The sequence below is a fragment of the Gymnoscopelus braueri genome, assembly GCF_963280865.1.
Source record: "Gymnoscopelus braueri genome assembly, chromosome: 4".
Lineage (NCBI taxonomy): Eukaryota > Metazoa > Chordata > Actinopteri > Myctophiformes > Myctophidae > Gymnoscopelus > Gymnoscopelus braueri.
Genome location: NC_137605.1, coordinates 48,263,574 through 48,284,392, shown reverse-complemented (window position 1 = coordinate 48,284,392; position 20,819 = coordinate 48,263,574). Strand labels below are relative to the sequence as shown.

The 20,819-nt window shown below is 42.0% G+C and overlaps 2 protein-coding genes across 3 annotated transcripts in view; one reads left to right on the top strand and one right to left on the bottom strand.

Moving 5' to 3' along the window:
* Positions 1 to 17,407, top strand: part of LOC308083764 (uncharacterized protein) — a 35,334-nt gene extending 17,927 nt beyond the window's left edge. The window contains exons 8-11 of the mRNA XM_080426101.1: positions 7,829 to 7,967; positions 12,490 to 12,572; positions 12,829 to 12,925; positions 15,381 to 17,407. Of these exons, the coding sequence (XP_080282227.1) occupies positions 7,829 to 7,967; positions 12,490 to 12,572; positions 12,829 to 12,925; positions 15,381 to 15,548 (487 nt within the window). The 3' untranslated portion in view covers positions 15,549 to 17,407. The remainder of the gene's footprint in view (positions 1 to 7,828; positions 7,968 to 12,489; positions 12,573 to 12,828; positions 12,926 to 15,380) is intronic.
* A 729-nt stretch (positions 17,408 to 18,136) lies between these two features.
* Positions 18,137 to 20,819, bottom strand: part of zfpm2a (zinc finger protein, FOG family member 2a) — a gene marked incomplete at its 3' end in the record, with an annotated part of 145,707 nt that continues 143,024 nt past the window's right edge. For both annotated transcript variants that reach the window (XM_080427634.1, XM_080427635.1), the window contains exon 8: positions 18,137 to 20,700. In XM_080427634.1, the coding sequence (XP_080283760.1) occupies positions 18,137 to 20,700 (2,564 nt within the window). The remainder of the gene's footprint in view (positions 20,701 to 20,819) is intronic.

Genomic DNA, 20,819 nt, shown 5'->3' with positions numbered 1-20,819 from the left:
ATATTTGCCCAATCAAATCTGGACGTTAACGTTTGTGATGCCCGCAAGAGAATTTTAATGTAGGATAGGGACGCCAGGGTTCATGTGGTTAAGCTGTTCCTAAACTACCTCCTCAATACCTCCCTCATCCCATTTCCCTTGCGTCCCTCTATGGCAAAGTATCCAGGGCAAAATCATTGGTCGTACCTAAATGTGTCTCACTTTGGTAGTCTGTTGGCCCCATTTCCACCTGTTTAATGGTGTTTATCTGAGTTTATTTTGTACGTTTCCTGTGTATACTTAGAGTAGGACCACTCCACTCCACCACAATCCACTCCTATACCACTCCAAAGTGGCGTGCAGTTCATCATCATAATACAGCTCAGACCGTAGCTCCTTAATGGCTCCTGTGTCTCCACTTCCTCCATCAGCCTCTCTCCTCCCTCTGTCCTCCCCTGACTCAGCTGGAGAGCTCTCCACAGATGCCCCGGCGGAGTCACGAAATGCCAATTAATTGTAATTAGCACCACTGTAAGCGTAACTATTGCTGTTGCACTCTGCTAATGAAGCAGGGCTGCTTCTGCCCCTGTGTGTTTACCCCATGGTAATCTATAGTATTGATGAAATTGAGGAAATCAGAAGGCTGAGGGGATGCAGGATTCAACCTGGATATTGGGTCCGTGCTGACTGGAGCAACGATGCCACCATGTGGCCAAACTGAGTATCAGACAGTTTAACTGAGGTTTCAGAAGTAGATCTTGCAATTACAATTGAGGCCAGCGGTTCTCAACCTGTGCGCCATGTGGATAATGCCAGTGGGCCGCCAAATAATTGGTAAAACACTACAATGTAATATAACAATATAAAATAATTAATGTAAAAGAATAATTACATGGTATTTTTTTTTTTTTTAATTTTTATTGTGATACCAGTGAATTGGAACTTAAAGTATACCATGTTATTGCCAATGATCCAATCAAACACAATAGATTGATCAATACAATAAACATGCTCTGAAATTGCACACGGCCCACTCGGCTGCCGTGTTAACCCATTAAAACCGGGAAAGCATCCGTGTCATTTTAGATTTGAGCTATATAGCTAGAAAAACTCTTAGGATTTAGAACAGTACTGCTCAAAAATAGCAGATATACAAGCTCACAGCGTGTCACTTCGTGCCGCGCTGGGAGCTTGTTATCTGTTTTTTTGGGGGAAATCTAGAAAATGTTTGAGAAATTTTGATTTGAACATTTGAACATAAATCTTCTCTTCTGGGGGTCCCTGGCACAAAACATTTTCAGGTGGGGGGGGGGGGGGGGGGGGGTGTCCACGGCCAAATATATATCAATTTGGGGGTCCTTGGCACAAAAAGGTTTGAGTAGGCCGTGAAAACTTTTGAGATTTTCAAGTAGGGCCTGATCCAGAAAAGGTTGAGAACTGCTGATTACGCATGGAGCATGCGCTCCTACCCAGAGCGACCTGCGAGTTGCAAGGTCGGAGGAGGTGCTTGCATCATTTGTCAGACAACAGCAGGGCAGTGGGTCAAGGGATTGGAAGTGACAAGTGAACAAGGACACGCTGCAAACTAACTGGGAACAACAAGTAAGCAGCAAAGTACCTACAGTACAGTAGCATCTAGGCCACAATGGGGCCCACACAGGGGCGCTAACGAGGGACAATTGGAAAGGAGAAGAAAATAAATACGATTGTTGTGGCAATTTATTACCACTTACTACCTGGCATTGCTATTTTGGGCATAATTGTCAAAAGCTTTAATTAGTTTTCTTCAAAAATAGATAAATTAGCTACAAGTTCACAATGCGTTGCATGGTGTTGTATTGAAATTGTAGATCTTGTATTTATTTATTCATGCCATTTCACAATAGTGTGGAAAGGTTTGGGAACCCCTGATCTAGTCAATCTAAATAGTCCACGAGCAGCAAGTGCATTATTATAAACCCAGACAGGGAGCTTTAACTGGTGTAGCTTGGGAATCGATTCATGATTATTTACTGATTGATGTCAGGGTAGGGAGGATGTTAATTCTTCACTTGCGTCAACTCAAGTCTTGTTTTTAAGCAGTTCTGCGTAATTCTATTTAGAGTGTCCTCAGTAGAACGTTGTAGCTTGAATGCCACAGAGTCGGACAGACCAGTTTTTTTTGTTTTAATCCAAACCGGGACCCCCTTCTGCTATTTTCACTACTTTTGACAATATCTTTGGCATTTTCATTTTATTTTTTCACCTGGTGTTTTCATCAGGATGGTTGGCAGACCTAGTCACTGCACCTTTCAACAGAACAGAACATGATAAATGTAGCACATGCCTACTGAATATAAGTGAGTATATATTGCTAAGACTGGACTTGTTACTGCAATCAGAAGATGGGTGTAAAATGGAGGAAAGTTGCACTGGTCACAACACTTTAAAGAACACTCACAAGAGACTTGTGACCCGAACCGTTGGCCTAGCGGTCCGGGCACTTAGGCTCCAATGCAGCCTGACAGCGTGTCGCGGGTTCGATTCCGACGACGTGTCACTCCCCGTCTCTCTCCCCATTTCCTGTCTATATACTGTATACTATCAATAAAAGGCAGAAAAAGCCCCAAAAATATATGTATTGTAGTTAAAATTTGTGTATTTTTGTATTGAAAAGTATAGGCAAAAGTAAAGAAAACAGTTTAATCCATTCAACACAATCCAAACTCTTCTCTTTCAATAAAGCAACCAGGTGGAACCAGGTGGTCTTTAACACTTGTTCAGTCTAAGTGTCAAAGTCAAGTCAGAGGAGCAAGTGCTGACAAGTGTTTGTGTGTGTGTGAGAGATGGGGGTTTGGGTGAATGGTGTCTGGCTGAAGATTGTCCTACCCGCCCTGGGCAGGACAAGGAGAGCCAAATCACTCTTAAGTGGGTTAGCTCGCCATCGTCATATCATCTTCACACACACATCAGAACACCTCAGTCCGAGAACTCATGGTCTCAGAAAAACCTGGCCTGTATATAAGATGTATGAACTAAATAACAATCAGCTTGAACAAACAAAAACTGGTACAGTTTAAATAAGAAAGACTTAAATCAAACAGTGTCATTCATTTGTTTTCAGTCACAGGGTAATGAATTGACACCAGTAATCAGCAAATGAAAAAAAAAAGAAAAGAAAACAGCACCACAATCCTGACCAAACTTGGACATCTGGTCACCGTAGTAGACAGACCTGCTATTACAAGTAAAGGACCTATTGCTTTTTCTATAGGATGACTGGCTATTATTTCCTGTTGTCCTGTCCTTTTTATGAATTATATACAGTAACAGTACAGGACTTTATAACAGTGTTAGTGTAATTGCTCAGGATCCAAAATGGGTAGACGTTTACTTCTGATGAGTTCCAAAATGGGAATAAACCCGTAGGCAAATATAAATATAAGCTGAAGTGACACTTTGTGCACAAATTGAATCATGTTAGATACATGTCTTATATAAAGTCTTACTGTGCATTGAAGACAGAACCCTATTTTCATCTTAGTTATGTTACCTAAATTAGTAAATTAGTAATTTAACCACTTAAACCCTTTATATTTCATTGACCAGGGTCTCCCAGGGATCAATACTTGGCCCCCTCCTTTTTTCCCTCTACACCAAATCTCTTCGCGGAAATAGACAACCTACAGTACGAGCTCACAACGCGCCGCATTGGGCTGCGTTATGAGCTTGTAGATCTGCAAGATGTTCACATATTTTCACTGAATGTTCACCTACTATGACATGCACAGATTAAGGATGCTAGGGTCCATGTTAATAAAATCACTGTATATTTCTCGAAGCTTGTTTCTTTGTTCTATTTCGGTTTTCAGATAGCCAGTGGTGAAAGACGAAGAAGCACTCAGATTTTTTAGTAAATGTAGTAATATCACAAGTTACAAGTAAAAGTTATGGGGGTCTCGGGCACAATATTTTTTCAGATGGGAATCCGCGGGCCAAATGCATATCAATGTGGGGGTCCCTGGCATGAAAATGTTTGAGAACCACTGTGTGATAGTCCATGTAACATTTAGCTCCATGCTCAATGCTTCGTTCTTGTAATAGGTGGTAGAAGCTGTTCTCTTCGGTTAATATTACGCTGTAGTGATTTGACTCGCTGGGGATTATTCTCTTCCAACAGAGGCTCAAATTGTCACTTTTTCTGTGTGGGCACAACAGTTGAAACTACCTAATCATGCAACAGAGAACGTAAATATTCCCTTTCTCTTGTAATAGTCGGTGGAAGCCAGCGCAATAGTCATTTTCTAAGTGCTCTGTGTGAGTAATAGTACAGTAGAGCCTGGCGTTAAGGGTCCATGTTTAAATGTTCTCTGCACGTAGTAATAGTTGGCAGAAGCTCATGTAATAGTTGGTGTTTTGTCTGTGAGCGGGCTCTCAGGTAACAGAGTCCCTGCATATTGAATGAGATGGTAATGAGGGGGAGGAGAGGGGAGGGGGGGCCTTATCACTGCGGGGCCAAATTCCGACAGTGAATTGCGCAGTTGTAACAAAAGTAACAGAGCGTCCATTCAGCCTGCACTAATCCAGATGGGAAAGTCAAACAGCAGAAAGTCCATGGCACAAACTCATTTCATCACTTTATTAATTTAGATATTGCCTCCTCGCTCCTGCGGGGAGAGAGAGAGAGAGAGAGGGGGGGGGGAAAAACCTCTGAAATGACCAACATCGGTGAGGCGTTTTGCTCTACATGGTTCCCCCACTACGTCTCCTCCCGTTATCTGTTTAATTCATCCCGCCAATCTTGGCTGTCTTTACCCACTAAATTTCCCTTTGACACGCATGCCTTGCTTCGCATAATCCCCACTCCGGGGCAGAATTAAAAATGGAAAAAAGAGGAGGGAATAGGACAGGTGGCTGGAGAATCCTTGAAATAATGTTCAATGCCAGGTCCAGGAACGATTTGACCAGATTCAAACTGGGGGCCTGATAGGGGAGACGGCCTTTTTCATATTTTGGAATCGAGAGAGAGAGAGATGGGTGGTGTGTGACAGGTAGAAAGTGTGTGGAGACTGAAAGTCCCCAAAGAGCCATGCAGGTCGAAGAGTCGCTTCTTTAAATTGTGGTGGCAGCATGACTTCAGGGGGAGGACTGTAGCGTGGAAGATGAGAATGTCAAAATGTCACTCTTCAGAGGTCTGATTTGAAAAAGTTTTCTCGGTCGGACGAAAGCTGAAAATGAGAAGTGTAGTCTATCTCTTTCTTTCTTTCAGTTTAGTTTAGTTTATTTGATCATCTTCACCAGTATCAATACAACCATACATCAACATAAGCAAACTGTTACATAGTTTCTTTCTTTCTTTCTTTCTCGGCCTGCATCCAGTATTGACCCATAAGGACTTCTTTACTCTGAAAACGGCGGAAGCGTTTATCTCTCGACATCCATTTAGAGCGGTTGAACAGCCATTCATTGGTGTTTCTGTCTGCCTTATCTGACCAATCAGCATTGACATTCCGCACTAGAGCACAGCTTGATATTTCAACACAGCTCTGTGGGCAGCAGTGTACCGTATCAACAACACATGATACAAGCGGGGTCTTTTACACATGAAAAGTGTGTGTTTATGATTTTGGGGCGTGATAAAAAAGGGCATAATGGCAACAGAGCACTGCAATTTACAGCGGCATGCGATATTGACATGTGCGATGGAGGCAATATGACTGGAGATGATGCACAGTGTGTTTGCTTTGTCAAAGTTGCGGCTGCAACTGCAAGACACTAACCAGAAAAATGCCCGTTGCTTGGCTTGTTAGACATGTGGATGGTGTTAATGTTCTATGGCTATTGGGTTGTTAGGAGATTCAATCTGTGGCAGGTCAGGAAATTACCGGAAGACTTATTTTATTCAGACACTGGATCCAATTGTCTAAGACTAGGCCAAAGAAAAGGCCTAGTTTTCTTTGGCCAATTGGCCAAAGGTATAATAGCTAATTCATATGTACGTATAGATTATACCGTGTTTCCCACCGAAGATCTGGCACAGTTGCATGATGACATATAAATTGGGGTTCATGTTTAGAGCTAAGGCGAGGTCTAGATCAGTGGTTCTCAAAGTGTGGTCCGGGGACCACCAGAGGTCCTTGAGGGGGTTCCTGGGGGTTCCTGGGGGTCCCCGTGTCAAATGGGTTAAATATAGCATCACAATCAGTTTAACCACATTGACTCTATATACTTCGGCTATTTATTATTATACTTTTTACTTTATTTTTTACATAAATCTTCACTTCTGGCGTCCCTGGCACAAAACATTTTCAGATGCGGGTCTGCGTCCTTAATAATACATATCAATTTGGGAGAAACAAGCCCCCAGGACTTTTTTTGTATTATCCTTTTTTTAGCCTGAATGTCTTACTGTGCCACCGTGCTGTTTACATTTCTGCTCTAAATAAAGTATTCAATCAATCAATCAGAAAGACATGAAAATGTTTGAGAACCACTGGTAGATACTGGGTGTCTTGGGGCTGATGTGCAGTATTTGGGCGTCATGTCGGGGGGGGGGGGGCAGGCTGTGCCATGCGCTGCGACAAACGGCGGCAGGCGGGCGGCGCTATTGATTGGGCTCCACAGGCTGAGACCAGCCAATTCAGAGCACCAGTGAGCCGAGACCGATTGGGCCTCCTGAGTTACAAAATCCCAGCGCTCTTCTTCTCATCTGCCAAAAAAAAAGAAGAAAAAAACATATTTCTCATTCTCCAGTCAAATGTGTCCAGGAAGAAGTTGCATATGTTTTTTATAATGGAAAATTACTTTTATGCACAGGAATATTCATAGTTTGGTTAGGACCCTTCACCGTCACATTTTCTTCCTATACCTCCGGCTGTAGAAACTTTGTCCATTCAGTCACCATTCACAGCACTTAAAGGTGCAGTAAGTGATTTTTTTTTGTTAAAATAAGTGTTAAATAGCTCTATATTCTGATAGGAATTATTGATATTTAGTGCTCATTCAGTAATAGTGGTCTCCCTGTCTTTCCAGCTCTATAGTAAACAGAACATGCATTTTTTTCAGGTTAGGATACCAATTTCTTTCCAATCAGGAGAAAGAACTCACACAGGCTGTAGGACAAAGAAGTGAAATTGGAAGCGATGATGACACAAAGAAATGAGGAGACAACATTTTGAAACTTTGAAACATATAATTTTAGCTGATAAATGGGTACTCTCCCCTGATTAGATGAAATTGGCAACGAAAAATGAAATATGGAGATACAAGGTCCCCAGCAAAATGTGTTAACATAGCATGTTCAGCTATTCAAAAATAGCCGATGTACAAGGTCACAAGCTTGAAGATCTGCTATTTTTTAAAACATAATCCCCCCCCCACAAATCTTCTCTTCTGGGGGTCCCGGGCACAAAATATGCTCAGATGGGGGTGCGCGACCAAATACACATCAATTAGGGCAGTGGTTCTCCAGACTTTTGAGCTCAAGACCCAAAAGAGAAATGAGACGTTTGCCTTGGACCCAAACTTTGCCCGGGACCCAAACTCACAACGTGTGGCTTAGCGCCGCGTTGCAAGCTTGTGGATCTGCTATCTTCACTACTTTTTAAACGTTTTTGTTTTATTAATGTATGGAAATTATTATTTTTTTATTTTTTATTCATGCAATACTTTTGAAACATTTTGGAATAGTTTTTAATTGATGAAAAGTTGTGACTTTTCATTTAATTTTTTTAAATCTTTTGACATGGGGATATTTACTCGCGCGACCCATAACAATTGGTCCGAGACCCAAACATGGGTTTGGGGAAACAGTGAATTAGGGGGTCCTTGACCACTGACGTAGCTGATAGCAGTGTGTGTTTGTCTTCAGGTACGGCATTCTGATGCCTTCGCTCCAGGTCAAGCAGTTCTCAGCTGCTACAGGGCTGAGTCGCATGCTGATCATCCTGGGTGTGATTGAGCCAATCATCAAAGGAGACGACATCTCAGAGGACGTCATACAGCGGCAGGTCAGACCAACACGCACGCACGCACGCACGCACGCACGCAAGCAAGCACGCACGCACGCACGCACGCACGCACACATACACATACACATACACATACACATACACATACACATACACATACACACACACACACACTAGAAAGAACCTCAGGCTACATTCGTTGTCAAAAAAAATTTGTCCAATAATTTCCTTTTTGGACGGTGTGAAAGTCACGAGGGGCTCAGGGGTGTTTTAAAGATGTTTCAAGGTTTAGTACAACAATGCAACAGTACTGAAGGGGGCTATTAATAGCAAACTGCAAAGTCTTAGAGTCCTTGGGTGTTTTTATATTGTCTTACTTTGTTGAGTGTGTGTGTGTGTGTGTGTGTGTGTGCTTCTAGTTCTAGTTACAGTAGGTTTCTTTGACCTTGATAATAAAGAAATAATGTTGTGAATAAAAGACGATAATTCACATGCAGTCTACAGTACAAAATACAATGTCTCTCAGTACACGTTAACAACAGGACCTCACAGTTCAGAGGGAGAGTGCGGGACAATACATTCCTATTATCGTCCTCTGTGCATTCACGCCACAGCCACAGGGTGGTGCTAGTGGAAGAATAATCTCCTCCTTGTGGAGAGATTTGAGTGGATGATGTTGTTTCCCCCCCATTTCATCAGAAAATGTGAATTTGCCGTTTTAGATGACGCCAGATGTCATTTTGAATAAATGAAAATCGAGCCCCGTTGCAAGCCAATTGATGTGACATTGCAAACAGTACAGTATCTCCTGATGCATTCTGTATGGTAAACTCAGCATTTTGACAGGTCATTGTGAATAGCAGCCTTGTGTGGAAGGCTGTTAATATTAGCCTACAAGCTTTTCCAGCCCTATTCTGTATTAACTGCAGATGAGCTTCTGTCTGAGGATGTTCCTTCTACAGCTTGTGTCGTATAGCTACTGGGATCTGGAGTGAATCAGTAGGAACAACAACAGCACAGTGACACTCCTGTCTGTCACATGGGCCTGTAGTCATTTGACTTACTGTGGCGAACACATACTGGACAGAGGAGAACAGTAATGGATTGTTGTGAGGAAGAACATCCAATATCGTACGTAACATGGAGAAACATATATAGTCGCTGTTGAGGTGGAAACTGTGTATGTCCCAAATCGTTACTTTTCAGGAAATGTAAAAAAAAGAAAAGAAGAAAGCACCTGTGTTCCAAATGGATCCAATGTAGTTATTATTTAGTCATAGGCTCGTGTTAGTACTTTTCATTGGTTAAATAACACACAGATAAACTTAAGCACTTTCACTTTCAAAGTGTTTCGGAAATAGTGAAAGTAGCAGATGTACAGGCTCTTTTTTTAGAAAAGGGTTGCAAATTTAAAGGTAGGGTAAGTGATTTACTTTGGTTAAAGTAAGTGTTAAATAGCTCTATATTCTGATAGTACTCATTGCTATAGAGTGTTTGTTCAGTAAATGGAGTCTCCATGTCTCTCCAGCTCCTTATTAAACAGAAAATGCATATTCAGTGCTCTCTCCTGATTGGCTTAGATTTTGGCTGAAAATGTAAAATTATAATTATAATATTTACTAAAGAGCTGGAGAGAGACCCCTGTGACCGAACAAACGCTCTATAGCAATGATTACTATCAGAATATAGTACTTTAACCTTTTTAACAAACACAAAATAATTACCAAAAAATATCACTTACTCTACCTTTAACCACTTTAACATTGCGAGCTACACTGGGCGTTGCCATAGCCAACATTTTCAAAAGTTTAGAATTTCAAACATTTTCAACTTTTAAAATAAAAAGTAAAACAAAAATTGCAGATCTACTAGCTCACAACGCATAGTGATTCGTTGCGTTATGAGTAGACTTTAAGTGGTTAAGTGTGAATGACGTTTCCTATCGTCTACATACAGTAGATGTGTGTGTACGTACGTGCGTAGATGACCGTTTCAGGTTCATATGTACTGTAAGCCACTTTAAGATACCTTGTGCTGCCAGGCCACATTCTGATGGCAGTAGTGATGAGGGACCTATTTCAGCTTTCTGAAGTATTACAGTTGTTTCCAAGGAGATAAGGACAATCATTGTGCTTGAATTCCCCAAAGAAAGGAAAGGGTTTTTGAAGATGGACTAGAGTGAAGGTTATAACACACACACACACACACACACACACACACACACACACACACACACACACACACACACACACACACACACACACACACACACACACACACACACACACACACACACACACACACACACACACACACACACACACACAGAGAGAGAGAGAACTCAATAGAGCATGCAGTCCATTTCTCAAGGGCATGTTCTGTGACCACTGCTTAATTGAACTGGGGCAGAATTGTTTGGCTGCTATGTTAATGGAAGTGAATCTTCTTCTCATCATGTGTGATAGATTAAGTTAAAGGGCAGTGTTGTCGCTCAGTTTAACAATTCACATCCGATTCTATCGTCCTGTGGCCTTTTTTGTAACCAAATCTTGGATCTATTCTGTTCTATTGTACAATGGGCTTGAATACTGATTTTGTGAATTCCTAGAATGTTTGTCTGCACTTTTACAAACGGACACTATAATGTAGTTGTAATATGCAGTTTCATAATGTGAAAATATACTCCCATCTCTTATCCTAGGTATTGTCACATACAGCCTTTTCAGCTTCTCCTTCATTCTCCCTTTAATATGCTGTAGGGGTGAAACGGTTAACCAAACTAATCACTTTAACTGATTATAAAGAATAAGCGATTATCGATCATTTACTAAAGAAAATGTTGATAATCAATTCCTATTTTGAGCATGTAAAAAGTTCAAAAACATAAAAATAGAAAATCAAAATACTGAAAACAGTGTGACACGTTGTGAGTTTGTAGATCTGCTTTTTTCACTTTTTGTACGACATCGTTGTGCAATGAAGTATAAAATAACACTTAACTCATTGAGTGCCAATGACGTCTTTTGACGGCCGTTTTCAGTGTGCCATTAGTGCCAATGACGTCTTTTGACGTCACCTAAAAAAAAAAAAAAAATATATATATATATATTTTTTTTTTGTATATATTTTTTTTTAATCTCAAAGGAACTAGGAGAAAACGATTTTCAAAAAGTTAATGCTCCATCCACTTCAATGTTAAAATGTAAACGGAGAAAAAAATCAAATGTTTCCATTTTTCCTGCCTGTGGCATAGGGATCAACAAGCTTGAAATAAGCCTGGCAGTGAATGAGTTAAGTGATTAATCAATTCATTGATACATCACTTTTTCTGGATTATTCGATTAAAGGTAGGTTTTGGTGAAAGTTTTTTGTTAAAAGGTTAAAGCTCTATATTCTGATAGTAATCATTGCTATAGAGTGTTTGTTCAGTAACAGGGGTATCCCTATCGCTCCAGCTCTTTGATAAACAGAAAATACGTTTTCAGGTGGTTTGCAACATTTCCAATCAGGAGAGAGTACCCATTTATCAGATTCATTTTTATAGTGGTCCAGTATGTTTGTCTGCTCTATCCTGATTGATTGGATAACATTAGTATCCCGACCTGGAAATGCATTTTCTGTTTAATAAAGAGCTGGAGAGACATGGAGACTGCTGTTACTGAACAAACACTCTATAGCAATGATTACTATCAGAATATAGAGCTATTTAACACTTATTTTAACCAAAGAAAATCACTTACCCTACCTTTAATCAAAATAGTAATCGATAGAAGAAAATAATCGATTGTTGCAGTTGTACTTTGATTGGGTGGAAACCTCATATGTCCAAAACTGTAGCAGATCTACAAGCTTGAAACGTGGCGCAAAGTGTCGCGTTTGCAGATCTGCTACTTTTCATGCTTTTGTGTGACACTGTAGCATGATCAAGTAGATCAAGTAGGTCGTTAATTTATGAAAAAACACAAAAAAAAAATATATATGGAGATAAGAGGTTTCTGCCTGAAAGCAACTATATGATATTACGGAGAGCAGCAAACCCTTTCTTTTACCGATGGCAGATGGCAGGAGGTCACTGATGCAAAACACTTTCCTGGGCCATGTGAATAACTGAATGCTGAAATGTAACAGTAATCCTTGTTTTAACCCATTAAGACCTGAGGCCGATGCTACAAAATGTCTTCTAAATCCTAACAGTTTAAAACAAAAAAAAAATTCATGTCAAGGACCCCCGAAATTATATGTATTTGGCCACAGACCCCCATCTCAAAATATTTTGTTCCAGGGACCCCCAGAGGCCAAGATTTGTGTTACAAATATTCGCTTTAAAAATATATATTTTCAAAGATTTGCACACATTTCATGATTTTTCAAAAATAGCAGATCTACAAGCTCGTAGCGCGGCACTTGGTGCCACGCTACGAGCTTGTAGATCTGCTATTTTTGAATAGCCAAAGAAATAAAAAATGACACAGATGCGTTCCCGGTCTTAATGGGTTAATACAATTTCTCCTTTTAAATTGTTTCTAATTAATTTCTGTTTTTCTGTTTTCTCTCCACGTAGAAATACCTGCTAAGTAACCCGGCCCATCAGAGCAGTGCAGTGGATGAGCATTACTTCCTCAATGAGAGTGCTGCTCAAGTCAGGTATGACAAACTGCTCCTTGATTGGTTATTATAATTAGCATTTCTTTTTTGTTGATTACTATTAAGAGACTGTATGCAAAGCTCTCATCCTAAATGCTTTGCTCAAAATTCCTTCATGCGATTTGCTTGTCATGAACTTGCTACTCAAAATGAGCTGTTAATTATGTAACTAAATAACTGTGCTTAGAATGCTGTATAAACATGAAATGAATAGAAGTTGTTGTTGCCTTATTGTTATTTTTTCTTCTTCTTTAAGGGATATCACTAAATTCAAGCCTATTTCCAGTCGGACATCAGTGAGTGTGATCACCGGAGACTCCTATGATGATCAGATTCCACAACATTTAAACCAAGTGAGAATGCTGAGCTTTACATTACCTTCATGATGAACTGTTAAAGGGGCATGAAACCCTAGGCTGAATTTATACTGTAGTTCTTATTTTTTTCCCAAGTTCAGGTTAACCCATTCACTGAGTTTTTCAGAACAGTCTGCAGGCAGTGCCAGAGTTCCATTGGGGGGGGAAAAGCATGTCACCGCGACCCTCCGTTTTCTTTGTTATTGGCTGTTGAATATAGTTTGTTCTCGCCAAAAACGCAGGAAAAAAGAAAAGAAAAAGAAAGCAGAGACATTTTTATTTTTCAAAATCCTTACCATAACAGATCCTTAACATTAGATCGGATCGGGCTGGGTTTGTTGTGGTCGCGTTATTTACGGGTATACTCCGGAAGTCATAGGTTGGCGAAGAGCGGCATCTAGCGTAAACACTGAAAACACTGTTTTGACATGTTACACGTCATTGGCACTGTGGGATTTGGAATAAAATTAGGTGTTACACGTCATTGGCACTGTGGGATTTGGAGTAAAATTACGTGTTACACGTCATTGGCACTGAATGAGTTAAGAACTGCAGCAGCATGGCAAGCTAGTAAGCAAAGGAGGTAGGGAAGTTTGCGCTCTAAACTCAAGGCTTACTATAGGGCTGAGAACAGGTGCGAGAGGCCACCATGAAAGTCCATAAACAAAAAGAAGGGGCTCGCACACTGAAGGATGAAACCTGAGGCTCTTTAGATGCTAAATATAGTCTTTACTTACAAAAGTGCAAAAACTGACATGGTGAAAATGTTGTCAGGCTAGCAAGCAACACAGCTGCAGCTAAACACATTAATAATGGGTATTTTTTTATGATTTAGGTGTGCCCAGAGCCTCGGGTGGTCAATGCCTGCACATTCACATACCTACATCTGACACACCCATTATTAATCTTATTAGCTGCAGCTGTGTTGCTTACGTCACGATGTACCATAAATAAATAGGTCAGCATTATGCAGCCTGCCATGTTTTTTTTTAGTTTTGGTCTTTTAAGCAGAAATGGAAAACAAACTACATAAACAGCCTAGGGTTTCAGCCCCAGTTTCTCCTTGAAAATGAAACATTTTAATTTCAGGGCAGTTCACCCAAAATACAAAGATATTTTTCCTTTTACAATGGGTGCTGCTATCTAGGTTTTCGATTTCTGCCGTCACCCCAGTACAATGGAGTTCAATGCAATTGGTTTGAGAATTACAGCTGAAATTGTCCCTGCTACTTAATCCACGGACCTTGTTGTTACCAGTTTCACTGAGAGGTATTTCTTACTGTAGTACACACGCTAACTGTATATCCTTGTGCAGAAGGCAGATAGTAGGACCTAGCCTGACTAGTGAGCAGTGGTGTAAAGTCACTAAGTACATTTACTCAAGTACGTAAACCTTTTAGGTATTTTTACTTTACTGGAGTATTTCCAATTTTCAGTACTTTTACTTCTACTCCACTATATCTCAGAGGCAAATATTGTACTTTTACTCCTACTACTTTTACTTTTATATTGTACTTTAGTTACTTGTTACTTTGTAGTTGGGATTATTATTACAAAGCATATATTACCCACTTCAGCCCAATATACATTTCGGGCCATTTAAAAATAGCCGATGTACAAGCTCACAATGCGTCACGATGTGAAGCATTGTGAGCTTGTAGATCTGCTATTTTCAAAGTATTTTTATACACAACTTATACACAACTAGTGAAATTAGACATTCTGCATCATGAGTACTTTTGAGTCTTCTTTTGGTACTTTAAGTACATTTTGATACCAATACTTTTACTCAAGTAAATTTTGAATTCCGGACTTGTAACAGAGTATTTCTACATTGCCGTATTGATACTTTTACTTAAGTAAAAAATGTGAGTACTTGTGAGTTCCGCCACTGCTAGTGAGGAGGCTGTGGTCCTGGTTAACATATCAAAACATGAGGGTCCTATACCCTCAGACAAACAGCCAGTTGCTGATGATCCGGGTCAATGGGAAGGTGATAGTTGATGTGTAGTTACCTCACATGCCCCAAAAGGCATGCAGCTGCTTTAAAGCGAAACTTCAGGGACTGCTCTTAAAATCATTCCTGTCTGAAGCCCTGAAAGCATTATTAAATTAACCCTGCAAGTCTAGTTTAATAATGGTTAGTGTTACTGTACATCCCAAGGAGTGTAGAGGCGGGAGAATGATAGACAGAGGCCCTGACCAATTGGACACTTAGACACTGTTAGTAGGTTATGTTTAAGCATGGGTTTGGTATGGTTCTGGTTAGTGTAAGTGTGGGGCATTCTGTGATAACAATTCCTGGGATCTAGCACTAACTTTTAAAAATGCCACAAACAAATTCTAAATGATCTTGAAAATAGCCAATCTACATTAATGTTAATGTGGTTAATAATAGTATTAGTATTAGTTCAGTGTTAAATCCATAACAATTGATTATTTCCCATAACAGATGGTCGCAAAACTTCAAACAAAGTTCCTGGATGAGTCCTATCCATCAGCCACGCGTATTCACATCACAGGAACAGACCGTCAAATGATCTACAAGAGGCCGTCCATCATCAGCCAGCACCTGAGGAAGCTGGTCAATCTAAGACAGTCCAAACCGCAGAGCGAGTGAAGCGTTTCTTTACTTCAGCGCTTCTCAAACCTTTTAATTTCAAAGAACCACCATAACTCTGGGCCATTTGGTTCCATTTGTATAATGCTCAGAGTTACAGACCTGTAAGGGTCCATTTGGAAACACCCTGAGGGTCCCTGGGCCCCACTTTGAGAACCACTGCTTTAGTTACTTACTTGGTCAAAATAATTTTATGTCATTGAAATAAAATTGAGGAGCCACTGATCCATCATGCTCTGGATGCAAGGTGTTTCCCATTTTCAAATGGTAATTTTTTTACATTGTCAAAATTTTTTACAAGCTGAGATACTTTTCCAATTTTGTATGTTTGTTTTATTAGACACCTGTGAATTTTACTGGAGGCTTTTGTATAGAGCAGAACTGTGATTTGTTGTGTTGAAAGTTTAACAATATGTGGGATTTTTTTAAAATATATTTGGGAAATGATATCTCATTAATGGCTAATCAGTGCCAAAAATGGCTGCAGTACATTATCTATCCATGTTTAAAGGACAATGCCAGTAAATTTTTTTTAGCTATTAACAGAGATTACGCATGTCTTCCAAAAAAATTGGTGTACATAAGTATACAGTATGCAATGTATACTTACTGTAAGTAGATCTCAGCATACATTTTTAAATGGCATTCCCCACCAGTCATGTTGAGTCTCTCTCTCGTTATTTTATCTAAAATTACTGTATTATTACTCTAATACAATACAAGCCATTCACAATTGTGCTTTGGAAATGCCATATAAAAATACCTCCTCACAAGTGCTGCATTTTGAACATCAAATATTTGCTTGAAAAGCTTTAAACTATAGTTAACATTTTAGCTAACAATGGCAAACATTTTCTGGTGCAATATGTAATATATTGGACAGAACGTATAGTAAGCAACCACAATATCTGAAAAAGAAAGCAATTTGTCTAAAAATGCTCAAGGTTCATGTAAAATACTGTATGTGGCTAATGTTGACAAGAGACAATGATACAGTATGTAGTAACACTGGTACTGTATGGCCCTTTAAGGAACCAATGCCTTGTTTCTTTTTGTTCTGCAATGATGAGTTTATATTCATCATGGTGTTATTAATTTGTAGTTAATTTGTAATCTCAAATGTCTACTTGCAGTGCCTCTCAATCAGAATCAGAATTATCAGGGTTAGGGATATTATTAACAAAAAGTTACAAGACGTGTGACAGTCTGGAATATGAGGGAACTTGTCTTATTCTAAATAAAAGTTGACATAATTTAGCATCTGACTACTACTTACAGTATGCCGTGTTGGTTACTGATATAAAATTAAAACTGAAAGAAAGAGCAGACAGCAGTGGATTATCCTGAGGATTTAAGTTTAATTATGACACCACATCAAAATAAAAATTTCCAACAGATCTGGAATTGTATTCCATCCATATACATGCATAGCAACAACGTTTTTTAAGAAACATTTTTCTCCCATAATTAGGACATTGGAATGATCATTTTTACATCAGTAACCCAACCAACCTCCCACCCGTCTTGTTCGTCAGCAATAAACGTAATTCTTGTACAATTTCATTTTTTCTTTTTCCCTATGGGGTTACAAATAATTATATGCACAGTCCCCGTTTCATAATACTGCTTTCAGTAATGTTCCCTCATTTACAAAGTATTGCATTGAGAGCAAATTTCAAAAAGGGAGACCAAAGTGTATCATCAAACAGAAATACGAGTACTGTACAAGAATGCTGCCATCCTCATGAAAACATCCACATCTGAATTGAAGAAAAAGACAGGGACAAACAGCCACATATGTATGCAAAGCCATGTGTATATGCCAAAATGTAAAGCCTAAGGTACACGTGGTTGCGTCTGGGTGTTGCGCACCGGAAGCCAATCTACAAGCTCACAGCGCATCGCGCTGCGATGCGTTGTGAGCTTGTAGATCGGCTATTTCTGGTGCGCGACACCTGCTCACAACCGAGTATCACTGAGGCGTAAGATTGTGCCTGGTTATATCACCTCCAAATAGTGATTTTTAAGGCCAACAAGTCATGAATAGCAAGCTGCAAAGTGACATTTTGGGCATATACAAAAAACTGGTACAGCAAATAAGAATACACAAGTGCCTCAGTAGCTATTTTTGTGTCTAAAATGCATCTCATTTTTGTATTCTGTCTATTGTTTCATTGAGCCTACATTACAGTGTAAACGATATGTGTGCTACACAAGAATGACTATACAATAACATTACAAACAACTCTGATATAAATTTCATTTTGAATTTAAATTAAAATCACTACTCCTATTAATACTGATTGTAAAATAAATAAATGTGAAAGTGGCACCAATATTACTCTAGATTCGTTTTTTTTTCTTTTCCTTTTTTATCCAATGGTTTAGCATTTTTCAGTCTTAAAACGATGAAAGAAGAAGCTTCTCTTGATTGTCCACAAGCAGCATTCAGAACTGCATGATGCACTATTCCAGACACAACAGTGTACCAAAACAGAAGAAAAAGGGCAAAATTGGGGGGGGATTGGGGGTCAGTGTTGGGTCTGGGGGTGTGGGGAGGTGGGGAGAAGAACAACGGACCTCCCATCTTATTTTACATGCTCCGCTGCATGTGACGAACAGTAAAACTTCTTATGAGTGATAAAGTTTGACAGGTTGTTGAACTGGATATCACAGAGGCGACAGTACTTGCCGCTGCCAGGAGCCTGGGCCGAGCCGTTCACACCTTTATTGGCTGCAGGTGCCGGCTCCTCGGTCGGGGACTTGGAGGAGGGCGACACGTTCTCATTGGTGTCAGCCGGGTTCTCGGTGCCCCACGTAGGTGAGGGATTGCTGGGGAGGCCATCTGGCTGCTGGGGGTTATGGGACTGGTTGTCCTGCTGCGGTGGAGCCGTGCCCGAGCGCTCCTCGGGCTTGTGCCCCCCATTTACGATGACCATGCCCCTGTTTTTGGGCAACAGTGGCAGGGGCTCCTTGCCAGGGTGGGGGCAGCCATTAGCAGCAGGCTGCTGGGGCTGATCTCTGGGCGTCCCTGTCTCCCCTCCACCACCACCTGCTCCACCTCCTCCGCCGTTAACGGCCTGCTCCTGTTCGCCCGGTTCTCCCGGCATCGCCGCCCCCCCCGCCACGTAATCGGTCGGCTTTATCCCGAAATACGGCGATATTTGCTCAGCACCTTTCACCTTCTTTATTGCTCCGGGATAAAGGCAGTGGGGCAGAAACATGTTCTTGTTCTCGTCTTTAGAAGGGATGAGCTGGGGCTCAGCGAAAGGCTTGAGCCCCGGCCCAGGGCCCAGGTGTGGGGGAAACATACCTCCGTTCTGCACCATCATCTTCCCGTTGCCGTTCTTCTCACATTTGCCCGGGCTCTTATCGTAGCAGTCATCGGGGTTGTTATTGCCTTCGCTCTTCACTTCTGGGAACAGGCTGGGCTCCAGGCTGCTAATCTCGGTCTGTTGCTGCTGCTGTTGTTGCTGCTGGGCGGCGGCGGCGACCGTTGTGACGGGGCAAAAGTTCTGTTTGTGCGCCAGGTAGTTCTCCACTTTGTTAAAACTGATCTTGCACACCGTACATTCGTGATAATCCAACAATCTTTTTGGGGAGTTACAAGTCTTGTCTGGCGAACACTTTTTGCTGAGATCAATGGGGGCATCGAGCTCCTGCTGGTCCATGGTGTTGCATTTGGGAGCCAGAATGGACTTGGTGACGGTAAGGGAAGCCTCCAGGTGTTTGGGCACCATACCTTGGAAAACGTCGTGACGCGGGTGGAAGCGGTCTGCGAGGCTCTCCATGGTCTCCTGAGACGTACAGGGGTTCCCCATCGAGGGAACCCCCAGGAAACCCGGCTGGCCCATGGGAGGCCTCGGGTTGTCCTGGTCCGGGAGACACATCTCGTACATCTTCCTGCGCTTGCGGGTCCGCATGGTCCTCTGCATGGAGGGCACCTTGTTGGCAGACATGCGCTTCATGGGCGGATCGTGGCGGGTGGCGCAGTAGTACTGCTTGTGGACCATGAAGGTCTCGTGGCGGCTGAAGGTGATGTTGCAGGCCTCGCAGGTCGTCTTGTTTGGGTCGTTGTCGCTCTCCACCAGACCCGTGGTGGGGCTCTTCTCCTCCGCCGGCTTGCCGTTCAGCCCCTCCTCTGTGCCGGTCGGGGTGGAGGCCTTCTTCACCTGCCCCGGTAGTTCTTTGTCGGACCCTTTGGCCCCAGCATTGATCATGTCCAAAACGCTGGAGTTCAGACAGGCAGACTGCATGAGGTGGCTGTCGGCCTCCGTGGGCTGGCAGCCGGCCAGCATGCTAACTGAACTGTGGCCGCTGTTGGGGCTCACCGCCTCAGGGACCTTGTCTGACAGGCTGGAGAAGTCGGGGGACTTTGTCATGTGCTGCCAGCGGCTGTTGCAGTAGTGCTTTTTGTGGACCAAGTAGTTGTCCAGGTTGTTGAAGGTGATATTGCATTCGAAACAGGTGGCCCCTTTTGGCATGAGGGGGCTGTAGATGACAGGGGGATAGCTGTTCCCTCCGTGACGCAGCCGCCGGTGAACCAGCTCCGACATTTTAGCCAGGATCTCCGACGCCTGCGGGACCACCGAAATATCCTGGGAGAAAGCAAACTGAGACAGGAAGGGGCCCATGGGAAACGTGGGCATGTTATGCTGCACAGGGGAGGAGGCCAGACGGGGGCTTGAGGGTTCAGACTTGATCCTGGTGTAAGAGAAACTGGCCTTGCTGCCCGGGTGGGCGTCGCCTTTCTGAATAGACAACATCGGCTTCTTCTCTGCCTTGTCGCCCTCTCCCTCCGTATTAGTCTCCTTGTTGAGCGTCCCTTTGGGACTTCCGAGCAGGGCCTCCTTCCTGTTGGCCAGCTCGGTGCGGGCCTGCTGCTGCTGGAGTCTGTCCTCGGCCCCCCTGGGGGAATGCTCGGTACCGTCGCCCTCCCTGTGAAGTTTGTTGCCGTGCCCGTGTAAGTCCTGATGCTGTAAGAGTTCCCTGTGGTTCTGGAAGCTGATATGGCAGTGATTGCATCTGAAGGCCGCCTGTGACAAGTGAGACATGATGTGATGCTGGAATGTAATAAGAGAATCCGCCGTGTAGTTACAGATTGTGCATTTCAAACTGGTGCCAGGAGGGAGGCTCTCTTCCATTTTGACACCTGTGTGGGAGATAAAAAGGGAGAGAACTGCTCACAATCTCGTCTTTCCCACTTCTCCTTTAGACTTACAGTAACTGTAGAAACCATCAAACGCTGCATTATGCCAAGTATTCCTATCA